The sequence below is a fragment of the Chiloscyllium plagiosum genome, chromosome 28 (assembly GCF_004010195.1).
Source record: "Chiloscyllium plagiosum isolate BGI_BamShark_2017 chromosome 28, ASM401019v2, whole genome shotgun sequence".
In the NCBI taxonomy this organism is placed as follows: domain Eukaryota; kingdom Metazoa; phylum Chordata; class Chondrichthyes; order Orectolobiformes; family Hemiscylliidae; genus Chiloscyllium; species Chiloscyllium plagiosum.
Window position 1 is genome coordinate 49332927 of NC_057737.1, and position 16059 is coordinate 49348985.

General features: G+C 41.7%; 1 protein-coding gene across 1 annotated transcript in view; it reads right to left on the reverse strand.

Moving 5' to 3' along the window:
* Positions 1-16059, reverse strand: part of dhx33 (DEAH (Asp-Glu-Ala-His) box polypeptide 33) — a 90431-nt gene that overhangs the window by 40373 nt on the left and 33999 nt on the right. The window contains exon 5 of the mRNA XM_043718879.1: positions 10434-10619. Within this exon, the coding sequence (XP_043574814.1) occupies positions 10434-10619 (186 nt within the window). The remainder of the gene's footprint in view (positions 1-10433; positions 10620-16059) is intronic.

Below are 16059 nucleotides of genomic sequence, written 5' to 3' on the forward strand. Positions count from 1 at the left end.
TATCCCTGATCAGCCCTACCCTCTTTCTGATCATTCTCTTATTCCTCGTGTAAAAGTGTTGAATGCCTTTGGGTTTTTCCCGAACCCTTCCCACTATGGTTTTTTTTGTGCCCCCTCCTACCTCTCTTCAATCCATTTTTGAGTTCTTTCCTAGCTACCCTCTAATGCTGTGCCAGATCCTTGCTTACTCAACATTAAGCAAGCTTCCTTCTTCCTCTTGATGAAAAGCTCCTCTTCTCTTGTCATCTAAGCTCCTTTACCTTACCATTCCTTGCCTGTCTCAGTGGCACAAAGTTACCCAACACATGCAACAAGTGCTCCTTAAACAGCCTCCACACTTCTGTTGTATATTTCCTATAGAACAACTGTTCCCAATGTATACTCCATTGCTCCTGTCTAATAGCAGTATAATTTCCCCTTCCTCAATTAAATACTGTCTGTTCCTATCCCTCTCCATGGCCGTGGTAAAAGTGAAGCAGTTGTGGGCACTATAACTGAAATACTCTTCCACTGAGAGATCCGACACCTGGGGGTCATCTTGAGGATCGTTGCCTGGCACTGTGCCACACAATGTTAGTTGCCACTTTTCAGCCCAAGCCTAGATTATAACAAGTCTTGACATATTTTAATATGGACTTGCTTCAGTGTTGAGTCCTTGCAAATGGTGGTGATCATTATGTAGTCATTGTGTCCTGAATAATGTCAGTGAACCAGATTGGTTTTGATGACTCTGGGTTATATAGTCATAGAGATGTACAGCACAGAAAACAGACGCTTCGGTCCAACTTGTCCATGCCGACCAGATATCCTCACCTAATCTAGACCTATTTGCCAGCACTTAGCCCATATCTCTCTAAACTCTTCCTAATTATATACCCATCCAGATGCCTTTTAAATGCTGTAATTGTACCAGCCTGCACCACTTCCTCTGGCAGCTCATTCCATACATGCACCACCCTCTGAGTGAAAAGGTTGCCCCTTAGGTCTCTTTTATATGTTTCCCCTCTCACCCTAAACCTATGCCCTCTGGTGCTGGACACCCTCACCCTCGGGAACAGAGGGGTCCGTTTATCTGCTCCATGCCCCTCAAGATTTGATAAACCTCTATCGCCCCTCAGCCTCCATCACTCCAGGGAAAATGGGCCCAGTCTATTCAGCTTCTCCATATAGCTCAAATCCTCCAACCCAGGCAACATTCTTGTAAATCTTTTCTGAACCCTTTCAAGTTTCATAACATCCTTCCAATAGGAAGGAGGTCAGAATTGCACGCAATCTGCCAAAAGTGGCCTAACCAATGTCCTGTAGCCACAACATGACCTCCCAACTCCTCTACTCAATGTTCTGACCAATAAAAGAAAGCATACCAAACAACTTCATGATCATTATGAATTAGACTGATATTTTATTCGAGATTAAGGTTTACAAAATAGTATAAAACTAGTGGTAAGCAAACAATCAGGAATTGGGGAATGGTATGAATGAAGGTATGAAAGTGTTCAATCGTGCTTGATCATACTGAATAGCAGGGCAAGCTTGATAGGCTTCATGTCTAGCCTGTTTGTGTGTTCTTCTCTTGCAATAGTCTCCGTCAATCAAAGTATCTGACAAACTAAAGGCAGACAGGTCGACAGGACTGCACTCAAGAACTTTAAAAAGAACACGTTGCAGAGATACTGAAGACTTCAGTTGAAATACTGCAGCATTCACTTGATTCTGGAAGCATGCCAGCAGATTGGAAAACTATTAAGTGACACCCCATATTTAAGAGTGGTGTGAGGCAGAAAACTATAGGTCAGCTAATCTGACATCTGTTGTTGGGAAAATGCTGGAGTGCATTCATCTACATCAATAATCACTCACTAACAAATACAATTGTCCACCTCGGAAATTCCATGTCACTGGCTGTGAATTCTGTGGGTCCTTTGTGTGGCTGATGAGCCTAATCCTCCAGCAATGAGGTGTTTGCAGGAGATGCAATTTGTCTTTGACCTTCAGATCATTAGCATTCTTTCCTATGGTTCCTTTGTTGTACTTCCATTTGCTGACTGTATTCTCAAAGAATTGTGTTGCTTCACACAGGAGCTTCCGCCAAGTGGTTTCTTCTGAAGTAACATTTCCCACGCATTAACATCTATGTTGCATTTCTTGAGGCAAGTCTTCAGGGAGTCTCTCAAATACTTCCTTTGTCCTCCTCTCGTTCAAGTGTCTTTCTTGAGCTGGACAAAAATGATTTACTTTAGTAATGGAAACTCAGGCATGTGTCCGGCCCGGTGGAGTTGGTTTCGCATTGATGTCAGTCTTAGTAGGGAGGTAGCTTCCCAGGTAGGGGAAATATTTCACGTTTGGGAGAGTTTGATCTTGGAGTGATGAACCGGGTATTGATCTGGGACTGTTTGGTAAATGATTTCAGTCTTCTTGAGGTTGAGGCAGGAATCAATTATTTTGCATGCTTTCATGAAGTCTTTAAGTGAGTATTGAAGATTCTCTTCTGAGAGAGTGGACAGAACATAGTTATCCATATACTGAAGTTCCACAAGTGAGGTCATGGTCGTTTTCTTCCTGTTTTTCAACTAGTTGAGGTAGAAAAGAGGTTAGGTGAATTGACCATGCTAAATTGCCCATAGTGTTAGGTGAAGGGGTAAATGAAATGGGTCTGGGTGGGTTACGCTTCGGCGGGTCGGTGTGGACTTGTTGGGCCGAAGGGCCTGTTTCCACACTGTAAATAACCTAATCTAAATCTAAAAAAAAAACTTTCCATCCAAAACTGTCGACAAAGTCCACATCACTGGGAAACCTGTTCTTAACATGAAAAATGGTGGTGAAGAAAATAGAGAAAAAGGGTGGGCACATTGACACATCTCTGCCTGACCCCAGTCTTATTTCCAAAGGATTCTGCCATATTACTGTCACTGAGGACATCACCAATACCTTGTTGTGGAGGCAAGTGGGTGCAGATGAATTTCATCGGATAGCTGGCTTTTGACAGGATCTTTGATAGCACTTCCCAAGTGACTGAGCCAAAAGCCTTGGGGTCAGGTCGATGAAGACCATTGGCAGTGGTTGGTGTTATTCCTGGCATTTCTCTTGGATTTGCTGAGCAGTGAAAATCCTGTCCACAGTTTGGTCAGAAGCCCCACTGGCTTTCAAGAAGGATTTCAGCCAAGATTAGGAGATAGTGCCTCGCAAGGATTTGGGCAGTGATCTTCCTGGAAATGGAAAACGGAGAGACTCTTCAGTCATTCCCAGAGTTCACTTTGTCTCTTTTCTTAAAAATGATGGAGGCAGTATCCCCGAGATCTGCAAGGATTTCTTCTTTGTCCCAGATTTTCAGGAACAGTCGATAAAGATAATGGATAAACTCTGTTCCTCCAAGTTTGAAAATCTCTGCTGGAATCCTGTCCAATCCTGCAACTTTTCCATTCTTCGTGTGTCTGATAGAGGTTTCAACTTCTGCCACTCTAGGTGGGAGTCCAAGTTCGTCATAGATGGAGAGTTGGGGGATTTAATCAAACATGTTTATTGCAGTTATTACATTTCAATGGATTAAGATTTTTATTTTGATTCATTTTGGATCTTTACAGTTACAAAGTTGAAAAGAATTATGGATATATACACAAATAAGAAAGGTTTGGAGGGAATACAGGCCAAGCAGAGGGCAATGGTATTAGTTTAATTTGAGATTATTGTCAGCATGGGCTGGTTGGACCAAAGGGTCTGTTGCTGTGCTGTATGATAATGTCCTTATAGATGCTTGTATCACAGTTTGAAGTGTCTCCATCAGAGGCTGATGTTTTATCGATCTCTCAATAAAACATCACCCTTACCCCCTTCAGTTTGAGGCCAAGTGTATTGTGTCCATATATTGGCTTTGTGGCAAAGGTTGTCGTGTTTGTCAGCAAGGAGTTGCAGCTCCTTTGCTTTCTCAGTCCATTGGCTCTTGATTTCCTCATTCTTCTTTGTTATTCTGCCTTTGTTGTTTGACGAGTTCTACGCTTTGCCTCTCTGTGATGTCCTTGTGCCTCTTTTTGTCAATGAGATCTTGGATGATGTGGTCATTCTCAAACCAGTCTTGGTGTTTCCTTGTTTGTAACCAATGGTTTCTTCACTGAATGAAATGATGGCTGTTCTCGGCTCTTTCCAGGTTTCCTCCACTCCATTAAATGAACTCTTTGCAGATTTTGGTGAAGAGTTTGCCACCTGCTACGGTTGCTCAACTTGAAAGGGTTCAGCAAAGATTTACAAAGACATTGCGAGGGTTATTCCTGGCATTGCGAGGTCTAAGCTATAAGGGAGAGGCTGAACAGATTGGATCAATTCTCCCTGAAGCGTCGGAGGGTAATGTAGAGATTTATAAAATCATGAGGGGCATGAATAATGTGAATAGTCAAAGTCTTTTTTCCAGGATAGTGGGCATAGGTTTAAGGTGAGAAGGGAAAGATTTATAAGGATTTAAAGAGCAACTTTTTCCACACGAAGGAAGTGCTTGTATTGAATGAACTGCCATAGGACATGTTGGAGACTGGTACAATTACAACATTTAAAAGGCATCTGGATAGGTTTCATAGGGATATGGGCCAAATACTGGCAAATGGGACTAGATTAATTCAGGATATCTGGTCAGCATTGACAAGTCAGACTGAAGGTTCTGATTCTGCGCTGTACATCTCCATGACTTGAAGATCACTATTTGAGGTTTTTTTTCTGAACTGCTTCTGATAGCATTTGGAGGACATGGAGAAGCAGATGAGGTCTGCTCACCAGTTGTCTGCACCGGTCAATGCTGTGGTAACGAGGTCATCTTTTTAATTTCAGAACTGAATGATGATGTAGTTGATCATGTGCTAGTGCTTTGAACATGGATGCTTCCAAAAAACCTTGAACTTGTCTTTTTAATAGAACAGTGTTTTGGTGATGACCAACTGGCATTCCACACATTTGGTGAGCAGGATAATCCCATTGGTGTTGCAATTCCCTACTTCTTCATTTCTGATGGTGCCTCTCCGGAGTTGGGTGTCCTTTCCAATTGGTGCATTGCAGTCACCAAGCAGGATCATTTTATTTTCCTAAGGGCTATTGATCAGTATGATGCCCAGGGTGGAGTAGTAACCTTCTTTGGATTCATCTGTGGCATCAAGAGTTGGAGCACAGACACTCATGACCATCACCTGCTGGTTCTAGATTTCTCAGTCCTGCCCATCACCTCTTGCCACAGGGATTGTTGTGGGGTAGGTGGTTGAATTCCTTTATATAGATGCTTTGTGCAGGACATCTTTTAACTGTTGCAAATCAGCAGGTACACAGTTGTTGACAGAAAGTAGATCCAGTTCAAGTGACAAGGAAACCTTGATGACCAAAGATCCTCCTATTGCTACAGCCTGCATCCACTGTTGCAGACACTGATAGTATTTTCCATCTGGATTACTGTTGAGGACTTGTTTTGGATTGTGCTGTGTCTGGTTTCTCCCTTCCAATTTTACGTTCACGCATGGCCCTGCCAGGAGTTGAGAACTCCCGATGGCACCGCTCTCAATAAATGGAACACTCGAGCCTCTCTACCACACCATGGGGCAGCATGGTGGCACAGTGGTTAGCACTGCTGCCTCACAGCACCAGGGACCCAGGTTTGATTCCAACCTCTGGGCGACTGTCTGTGTGGAGTTTGCACATTCTCCCAGTGTCTGCGTGGATTTTCTCTGGGTGCTCCGGTTTCCTCCCACAATCCAAAGATGTGCAGGTCAGGTGAATTGGCCATGCTGAATTGCCCACAGTGTTAGGTGCATTAGTCAGGGATAAATATCGGGTAGGGGAATGGGCCTGGGTGGGTTACTCTTCTGAGGGGTGGTATGGACTTGCTGGGCCAAATGGCCTGTTTCCATACTGTAAGGAATCTAATCTAATCACACCGAGGTGGCAATCCACACTCCATTGTTAGGGAAAAAATAAGCTTAACACAATAAAACTGAGTCCACATAGTTTTTTTTGAAAAAGCATCATGTTTGACAAAATTGCTGAATTCTTTGAGGATATATCGAGCAGAGTTGATAAAAGGGTACTGGTAGATTAATATATGAGGATTTCCAAAAGGCATTTGAGAAAGTGGCATGTAATAGGTGATTGCACAAAGTGGGAGCTCATAGTATTGGAGGTAATGTATTTGTGTAGATTCAGGACTGGTGATTAAAAAAATCCTATAAATTCTTTGAGGATTAATGTGTCGTTTTCAGGTTGGAAAGATGTAATAGAGGAGCATCACAAGGATCAGACTATGGGTCTCAATTATTTACATTCTAAATTAAAGAACTTGCAGAGGGGCTGCAAAGAAAAGCCTGGGAACTCTAGACCAGTAAGCTTAATATCTGTGGTAGGTAAGTTACTTGAGAAGATTCTGTGAGATAAGGTGTACATGCATTTGGAAAGACAGGGTTTGATAAGGAATAGTCAGCATGGCTTTGTGCATGGGAGATTGTGCCACACAAATTTGTTAAAGTTCTTTGATGAAGTGACCAGGAAGATTGATGAGAGCAGGGCGGTAGACAGAGTCCAAATGGATTTCATAAGGCTTTTGATAACATTCCACATGGTAGGCTGCTCTGGAAGGTCAGATCACATGGAATCCAGGGGGACTGGCAAACTGGATACACAATTGACTTGACAGTAGGAAGTAGAGGGTAATAGTGGAAGGATGCTTGTTAAACTGGAGGACCTTTACTGTTTGTTATCTATATCAATGATTTGGATGAGAATGTATAAAGCATGATTAGTAAGTTTGCAGATGAAACTCAAGAAGGCAGTAGCGTGGACATTGAGGAAGGTTGCAGCAGGACCTTGATCAGTTTGGGAAGTGGGGCTGAGAAATGGCAAATGGAGTTTAATATGGATAAGTGTGAGGTCTTACATTTTGTAAAGTTAAATCAAGGTAGAAGTTTCATGATTAATGGTAGGGCCTTAAGGAGTACAGTGGAACAAAGAGACCTTGGAGTTCAGGTGCATGGTTCTCAAAGTGGAGTCACAAGTAGACAGGGCAGTGAAGAAGGCTTTAAGCACACTGGCCTTCATCAGGCAGGGCATTGAGTATAGAGCTTAGGAGTCTAGATTAGAGTGGTGTTGGAAAAGCACAATAGGTCAGGCAGCACCCGAGAAGCAGGAAAATCGACGTTTCGGGGCAAAAACCCTTCATCAGGGATGGGCTTTCCTGATGAAGGGCTTTTGCCCAAAACATCAATTCTCCTGCTCCTCGGATGCTGCCTGATCTACTGTATTTTTCCATCACCACTCTAATCTAGACTCTGATTTCCAGCATCTGCAGTGCTCACTTTTGCCTATAGAAGTTAGGAGTTATGTTACAGTTGTACAGGATGTTGGTGAGGCTGTATCTGGAGTATTGCGTTCAGTTTTGGTCCCACTGTTCAAGGATGTTATTAAACTGGAAAGAAATGTACAAGGATGTTGCCGGGACTCAGTGGTCTGAGTTATACAGGGAGGTTGGACAAGCGAGGATGTTTTTCTTTAGCACATAGGAGACTGAGGGGTGATCTTATAGAAGTGTATAAGATCATGAAAGGCATGGATAGGGTGGATGTACTCAGTCTTTTTCCCAGGGTTGGGAAATCAAGGACGAGAGGGGCATCAGTTTAAGGTTAGAGGGGAAAGAATTAAAGAGAGGCAACATTTTTACACAGAGGGTGGAATGCATATGGAATGAGCTGCCAGCGGAAGTGGTTGAGGTGGGTACATTAACACTTAAAAGGCATTTGGACGAATGCATGGATAGGAAAAGTTTAGAAGGATATGAGCTAAGTGCAGGGAAATGGGGTTAGCGTGGGTGGACATTCTGGTCAGCATGGAGCAGTCTGGGCCAAAGGGCCTGTGTCGGTGCAGGAGGACTCTATGACTCAATTGTAATGTATTTAAATTTGTTGATGTTACAAATATGTTGGCAGGGTATGTTATGAGGGGGACATAAGGAATCTGCAAGGGAAGAGATAAGTTACACATGTGAGCAAAAACTTGGCTGATGAACTTTAATTTATGAAAGTGAGGAGTGTGAAATTCTTGATAGGATGAATCAAATGGAGACTATTAATTAATTAAAAGGAGAGAGACTCCATAAAATGCACAGTAGTGTGATTTGGGTATCCCTTTACATCAAACACAGGTGCAGTAAGTAATTCAGTAGATAAATACAATGTTGACCTTTATAGCTATATGGTTGGAGTTTACAAATTGGGAAGTCTTGTTACAACTCCACGGGGTATTTGAGGTTACACCTGGAGTACTGTATACAGTTTGATGCCCATATTTAAGGGAGGATATACTGGTATTGGAGGCTGTTCAAAAGACACACAGGAGGCTGATTCCTGGATTGAAACAGTTGACTAAACAAGAACAGCTCAATATGTTTGGCCTTTATTCATTTGAGTTTAATAGAATGAGGGGTGATCTTCTTGAAACATAAAAGATTCTGAAGAGGCTTTACAGGGTAAACGTTGAGAAAATGCTTGCACTCATTGAGGATTTTCACCTAGGATACATAGTTAAAGAATGAGGGGACACTCATTTAAAACTTAAATGCAAAGGAATGCTCCCAAAGGGTAGTCAATGCCTGGGATTTTCTATCATGGACATTGTGGAGGCTAGATGCATTTAAAAAGAAGGCAGACAGATTTTTTTTTTAAAATATCAGGGAATGGAGGGCTATAAGGAGCTGGCATGAAGGAGGAGTTGAGGCCCGAGATAGATTAGCCATAATCTTATAGAATAGCAGGGCAGGAATGAAAAACCAAATGGCCTATTCCTGTTCTTATTTCTAATGTTCCTTTGATTCAAGTATTAACTGGGCTTAAACACATTGAGCTGCTGTGGGAATTTAACCTCCGGCTTCTATTGCATTTGTCCAGGCTTCCAGATTATTAATCCAGTAGTAATGTCATTACATTATTGTTTCCACAGAGAAAAGTGTTATATTTGATTACAAACTGAGGATTTACAAAACCCATTAATTACAGGATACCAAATACTCAGACAAGTGCTTCAAGCACAAATCTGAAATCGGATCATGATATTCTCCATGGAAGAAATTATGCTTATGCCATCAACAGGGAAAATAGAAGCTTCTCAAAGCTAACCACAATGATTGCAGCGAGACTTTGGCATACTGGTAACATCAAGTCCACACCCTCCCCCACCAACCCACCCTCTCCCGCCATTGCAAGAAGTGCAGAACCTGTGCCCATACCTCCCCCCTTACCTCCGTCTGAGGCCCCAAAGGATCCTTCCACATCTGACAGAAGTTTACCTGTACATCCACACATGTCATCTACTGCATCAATCACACCTGATTTTGGCTCCTCTCTACTGGGGCGACAGGATACCAACTTGCAGATCGTTTCAGAGAACATCTCTGGGACACCTGCAGTAAACAACCCCACCACCCTGTAGCTGGACACTAACTCCTGCTCCCACTCCATCAAGGGCATGCAGGTTCTGGACCTCCTCCATCACCAACCTTACGCCTAGAGGAATCTTCTGCCTTGGGATCCTCCAACCACACAGGATCAATGTGGATTTCACCAGTTTCGCCATCTCCCTGCTTCCCATCTTGTCCCAGTCCCAACCTTCCAACTCGGCACTGCCCTCTTAAATGGTCCTAACTGTCCATCTTTATTTACACCTAGCCCCAGATTCCACCTACCTCGCCCCAATATATCTCTCAGCCCCCTTGGCCCACAAGCTTCATTCCTGATGAAGGGCTTACGCCCAAAACATCGACTCTCCTGCTCCTCGGATCCTGCCTCCAGCATGCTTTTCCAACATGACACTCTTCGATATTGGTAATGTCACCAAGCTTGTAATTGAAAGGCTCAGATTTCTGCTCCTGGGTTGAAATTCCACCTTGGCAGCCAGTGGAATTGAAAGTCAGTATTAATGATCATGAAATAAACAGCACTTATGGCAAAATCCCACCTTGTTTATTAAATTTTTTTTTCAGTAGGAAAACAGCCATCCTCATCTTAACTGTCCTATGTATGATTTCGCAGAACAGTGCAGATGACTCTGAACTCTGTTCTAATGCAATTCACCTACATCCAGATCAGGCATTCAAAATAAATCTGTCCTCACCAGAAAGACACATGTTCCACAAAAGAATAAGAAAACATTTCTACAAATTTAGATCCACCAATACTGAGTAACCTTAAGCTTTCATTCCAAAAGGGCTAAGTTCAGAGCTTTGCAAACAAATGGGCACAAATTAAAAGGACTGGCAGGGAACTTAAGAACTAAAGAGAGCTCACAAAGCAACTGGTGCATACAGGCTAACTTAGAAAGCCCTGCCGTCTCAAGTTTGCTCCAACAATTATTCACTCTACAAAAAAATGAAGAGCTTACTTTCGTGCTTATTTTAAGATTTGCTCAACAGGAATTTTAAGAAGTACCTTCTGTCCCAGTTGAAAGACTCGAAGCTGCTGCAGGTGAGGGAGTGATGCATACAGAGGGAATACTGACATCTGCGCACAGCCTTGTGGAAGGTGCTTGGCAATTTCCCTGCATGTTCGACTCATGGCCTCAATTTCCTCTTGACCAGTCAGAAAAACGAGAACGTTGTGAGAAGGTGGTGCTTCCTGTTCGAGAAATAAGTTACTCTTGAAGAAATATGCTTTAGAAACTTTCAACACTCCTCACACTACTCTCCATTTCACTTGTTTTCAATGAGAGCGCCTCACATTCATTCAGATATATACAACAATTCAATATAAACAACAATGCGAGCAACAGTCAAACGGGTGCAAGAACATGAGAAAAAGCAAGAGTACAACATATGGCTCATTGAATCTGTTCACATGATCACAGCAGCTCATGGGCTTCAATTCCACTTTCATGCTACTCTCCATTTCTCTGACAGATCAAACATCTGTCTCTCCCACCTGCAAACATATTCAATGATGGAACATCCACAGCAGATAAGTCCAAAGATTTGAAACAAAGTAATTTTCAAAGTAAAGTCCAAAGTAATTTTCCTCTTCTCAATTCTAAATGATTGGTCTCTTATCCTGATGCCAAGTTCTCAGTGTCTACCTTGTCAAACTCCCACAAGATCTTACATTTCAATGGGATTGCCTCTCACTCATCTAAATGCCAGAACATTGGGCCTAATCTTTTTTTTAAAAATCAGTATTTTATTGAAAGATGATTTTAGGTTTTTTACAAAATTACAAAATAGTATGACCACCGTACAATATAATAGCAACAACAAACAAAAAGAAAAAACGAACGACTAATCTACTCCACAAACTACCAAAACACAAAAAGAATGAAAAAACTCGATTGAAATTACAGTTCAATAAATAACCAATAAGAAAAAAAGAAAAAAAATAAACAGACAAAATAAAATTATAGGAGAAAGTGAGGACTGCAGATGCTGGAGATCAGAGCTGAGAATGTGTTGCTGGAAAAGCGCAGCAGGTCAGGCAGCATCCAAGGAGCAGGAGAATCGACGTTTCGGGCATGAGCCTGAAGGAGGGCTCATGCCCAAAACGTCGATTCTCCTGCTCTTGGATGCTGCCTGACCTGTTGCGCTTTTCCAGCAACACATTTTCAAATAAAATTATACCAAGTTATAACATGTTGCTTAAGTAACATTCAATTAAATTATTACACTCAGTGCATTCTCATCACAGCTCCCCAACATTGGGAGCAATAGTGAGTGTACCATATCTATACGGGATTCTTCCTTCCAGGGGACCTGAAACCGACAGGCACAGGCCTCACACCTAGACAAAGACTCTGGATAATATAGTCGATACATCTACATCAATATAATTCAAAAAGGGCAGGCATGTTCTACAGAACTAATACATTTTCTGGTGCACCATACTCGTAAGGAGGTCCAGGGGGATGTGTTCCATAACTATCCTATGCCAGCTCGAGAGTCCTGGGGGAATTTTCCGACATCCAGCTCCCTAGTCTGGACTTGCCCACCAGAAGAAACATCCTTTCCATAGAACATAACAGCACAGTACAGGCCCTTCGGCCCTCAATGTTGCGCCGACCTGTGGAACCAATCTGAAGCCCATCTATCCTACGCTATTCCATTTTCATCCATATGCCTATCCAATGACCACATAAATGCCCTTAAAGTTGGCGAGTCTACTACTGTTGCAGACAGTGTGTTCCACGCCCCTACTACTCTATGTTCTATGTCCTCGCTGAGTAAAGAAACTACCTTTGACATCTGTCCTATATCTATCACCCCTCAATTTAAAACTATGTCCCCTCATGCTAGCCATCGCTATCAAAGGAAAAAGACTCTCACTGTCCAGCCTATCTAACCCTCTGATTACCTTGTCAAGATTACTCAATCTTACATACATCAAGCCACCCTTCAGTCCAGAGAAAACAAGTTCAGCCTAATCAACCTATCCTCAAAAAACAATCCTCAGATGACACTAAAATAGGTCGTATTGTGGAATGAGAAAGGCATTTGAACAAATACATGGGTAAGAAAGGTTTAGAAGGATATGGGCCTGACTGCAAGGAAATGGGGTTAGTGCGGATGGACATTTTATTGGCATGGACCAATTTGGGCTGAAGGACCTGTTTATGTGCTGTAGGACTCTATGACAAACCACTCATTCCAGATATCAATCTTGTAAACCTCCTCCGATTCACCTCCAATGCTTTTACATTCTTTGTTCCTCAAGTATCTTGATCAAATGGATCAATGGGCTGAAAAATTGCAGATGGAGTTCAATTTGGATAAATGCTATTGTATTGCATTTTGGTACAACAAACAACGGTAGGATTAATAGAATTAACAGTAAGACCTTGGGTAGTGTTGTAGAACAGAGGGACCTAGGGACTTAGATACAAAGTCTTTGTCGTTTGCGTCACATATAGACAGGATGGTTAAAACGTTGTTTGGCATACTTGCCTTCATTGCTCAGTCTTTTGAATACAGGAGCTGGGAAGTCATGTTGAGGTTGTATAGGTCATTGGTGAGGACTCTTCTGGAATACTGTGTCCAGTTCTGGCCACCCAGTTAAACAAAAAATATTGGGAGAGGCTTCAGAAGAGATTCACCAGAAGGTTGCCAGGTATGGAAGGTCTGAGTTATAAAGAAAGGCTGGATAGGCTTGGACCATTTTCACTGGAGGGTAGGAGGTTGAGAGGCAACCTTATAAAATAAGGTCTATAAAATAATTAAGGGTATAGATAGAATTAATAGTAATTTTTTTATCCCTAGGATGTGGGATTTAAAGACAAGGGGGACACATTTTAAGATGAGAGGAGACAGATTTAAAAAGGACATGGGGGCCAATGTCTTTTTTAAAACATAGGGTGGTTCTTGTGTGGAATGAACTTCCTGAAGATGTGGGTACAATTACAATGTTTAAAAGTCTTTTGGATAAATACATGAATAGGAAATGTTTGGAGGAATATGGGCCAGGAGCAGGCAAGGTGGGACTAGTATAGGATTATGTTCAGCATGGACTGATTGGACCAAAGGCTCCGTTTCCATGCTATATGACTCTACGACTCCATAAAGACAATAAAACAAAGTCTCATCAAAGCTCTGTCTAAAGAATACCCTTATTTTTACTTGCAATTACTGTTGCAGTGTGGTATGGTATTCCATTAGCCTCCCTCATTACTTGCTGTATCTGCTTACTGACTTTCTCACTCCTGCATGTGAACACAGATCACTTTGTAATTCAGAATTCTACAGTTATTGTCCATTTAAATAATACTCTGCTTTTTTAATTTGGCCTGTCACAGTGAACAGCTTTACATTTTCCCAAATAATACCTCATCTGCCAGAATTTTGCTCATCCACTCAACCTAGGTCAATCTGTTTGCAATCTCCTTATATTCTCTACGCAACATATTTTCCTACCTATCATTGGCTCATCAGAAACCTTAGTTACCACGTCTTCTCTCTCTTCAGATATCTAGATATTTCTAATCAACCTCTTCAGAGAGGTTATGTCACACCCCTGAAGCATTTGGGATTCGAATCCAGGCCTCCTGGCTCAGAAACAGGGGCTCTACTATATTTCATTGATCCACAGTGCATGTTACTCCTTCAAAGGACTCGAATAAATTGGTTAAAAACAATTCCCTTTCACTCAGTCGTGGTGACTGTTCCCTAAAAGTTATGTTTTTCTAAGAAGTCAGCTCTTTATCTGTTTGAATTAACAAGTGTTGCCCAAAACAGATGTCAAGCTAACTGGCCTTTAGTTTCCTGTTTTTTGTCTTTTTAAGTCGAGGATTTATATTTGCTACATCCCAGTCTGATTGAACCTTTCCTGAATACATCCATTCCCTCATCCATCCTGTCCTTTTAAAACTTCAAGATAAAGATCAGGAAATGCAGACTGGTCAGCCTACAGCTCCATCAGTTCACTGAGTCCTATTTCCCTAGTGATTGCAATTTCATCAAATTTCCTTTCTCCCTTCCACTACCTGACTTATTGCAATTACCAGAATGTTCTTTGTCACCTCTATCATAACAACAGAAACAAATTATTTGCTCAATTCATCCACCATTCTTATTTACTAATAACTCCTTATTTTCACTCACCAGAGGATCAAACTCTATTTATTCTTACTTTTTAAATCCGTGTAGACTTATCTAAACTCTTATGTTTTCACATTTCTCACTAGTTTCCTCTCAGCATCATAGTCACAGCATAGATAGCTTTCTTCTGATTAATGCTTTCATCATTGTCAGACATTCTTAGTATTCCAACCAATCATCTGACCTGTCATTCATTTCTGTGCAATTGTGCAACTTCCTTAAGTTAAGTTGGAACAAAGCTCTTTTATCCACCATGATGGGTACTCCCTTTAGATTTTTTCTTTATTTTAGGGATATACTTACTCCAAATGTCACTCCTTCTCTATTCCCTGGCTATTCTCTATTCCAGTTCACTGCAGCTTGATGAGCTTTCATGCCAACATGGTTGGCCTTATTTAAGTTTAGAATACCAATCTTTAACTCTTTGCCTTGATGTGCCTTCATTTGGAGGTCATTAATTAATTCTATTACTTTAGGCAATATAAAGTCTAATATAACCTGCCCTCCAGTTGGTTCCAGAATGCGTTCTAAAAAACAACTCTTGAAAACATTTTCTGGACTTGTTATCCATTGTTGGTCTGATATTCCCAGCTCAGGAGTCATTTCATGATGATTGTGTACTTTCATTTAAAAAATGGCAATTTTGTATACTTTCTGCTACTATTTGGTGGGGGGTGGTGGTTTGTTGCCACTTATTAGTGATTTTATTCCTCTACTATTCCTCACCTTTGCCCAAACAAATTCTACAACCTGATGTCCTGAACCAAGGACTGCACAAATTCAATATTGGTTTAACAGTACTACCGCAAAACCTTGATCCTGTTTCCTATTCTTCTCAAATATAAGATATCCCTAAATCTTCAGGATCCAGTCTTTATGCTGCCAATATTTCAATATGCAATATGCTTACTTGTATTGAATGCTGTGCATACAGATACAGAGCCTTCGGTTTTGTTTTTAACTTACCTGCAAGTTAGTATTGTTGAAGAGGAGAGTATGAAGCAGACTGGTAAGCTTGAGGAAATACTTGTTAGGAAGGAAGATGTGTTGGGCATTTTGAAAAACTTGAGGATAGACAAGTCCCCCGGGCCTGACGGGATATATCCTAGGATTATATGGGAAGCAAGAGAGGAAATTGCAGAGACGTTGGCAATGACCTTTTCGTCTTCACTGTCAACGGGGGTGGTACCAGGTTACTGGAGAGTGGCGAATGTCGTGCCCCTATTCAAACAAGGGAATAGGGATAAACCCGGGAATTACAGGCCAGTTAGTCTTACTTCGGTGGTAGGCAAAGTAATGGAAAGGGTACTGAGGGATAGGATTTATGAGTATCTGGAAAGACACTGCTTGATTAGGGACAGCCAGCACGGATTTGTGAAGGGGAGGTCTTGCCTTACAAGTCTTATTGAATTCTTTGAGGAGATGACCAAGCATGTGGATGAGGGTAGAGCAGTGGACATGGATTTTAGTGAGGCATTTGATAA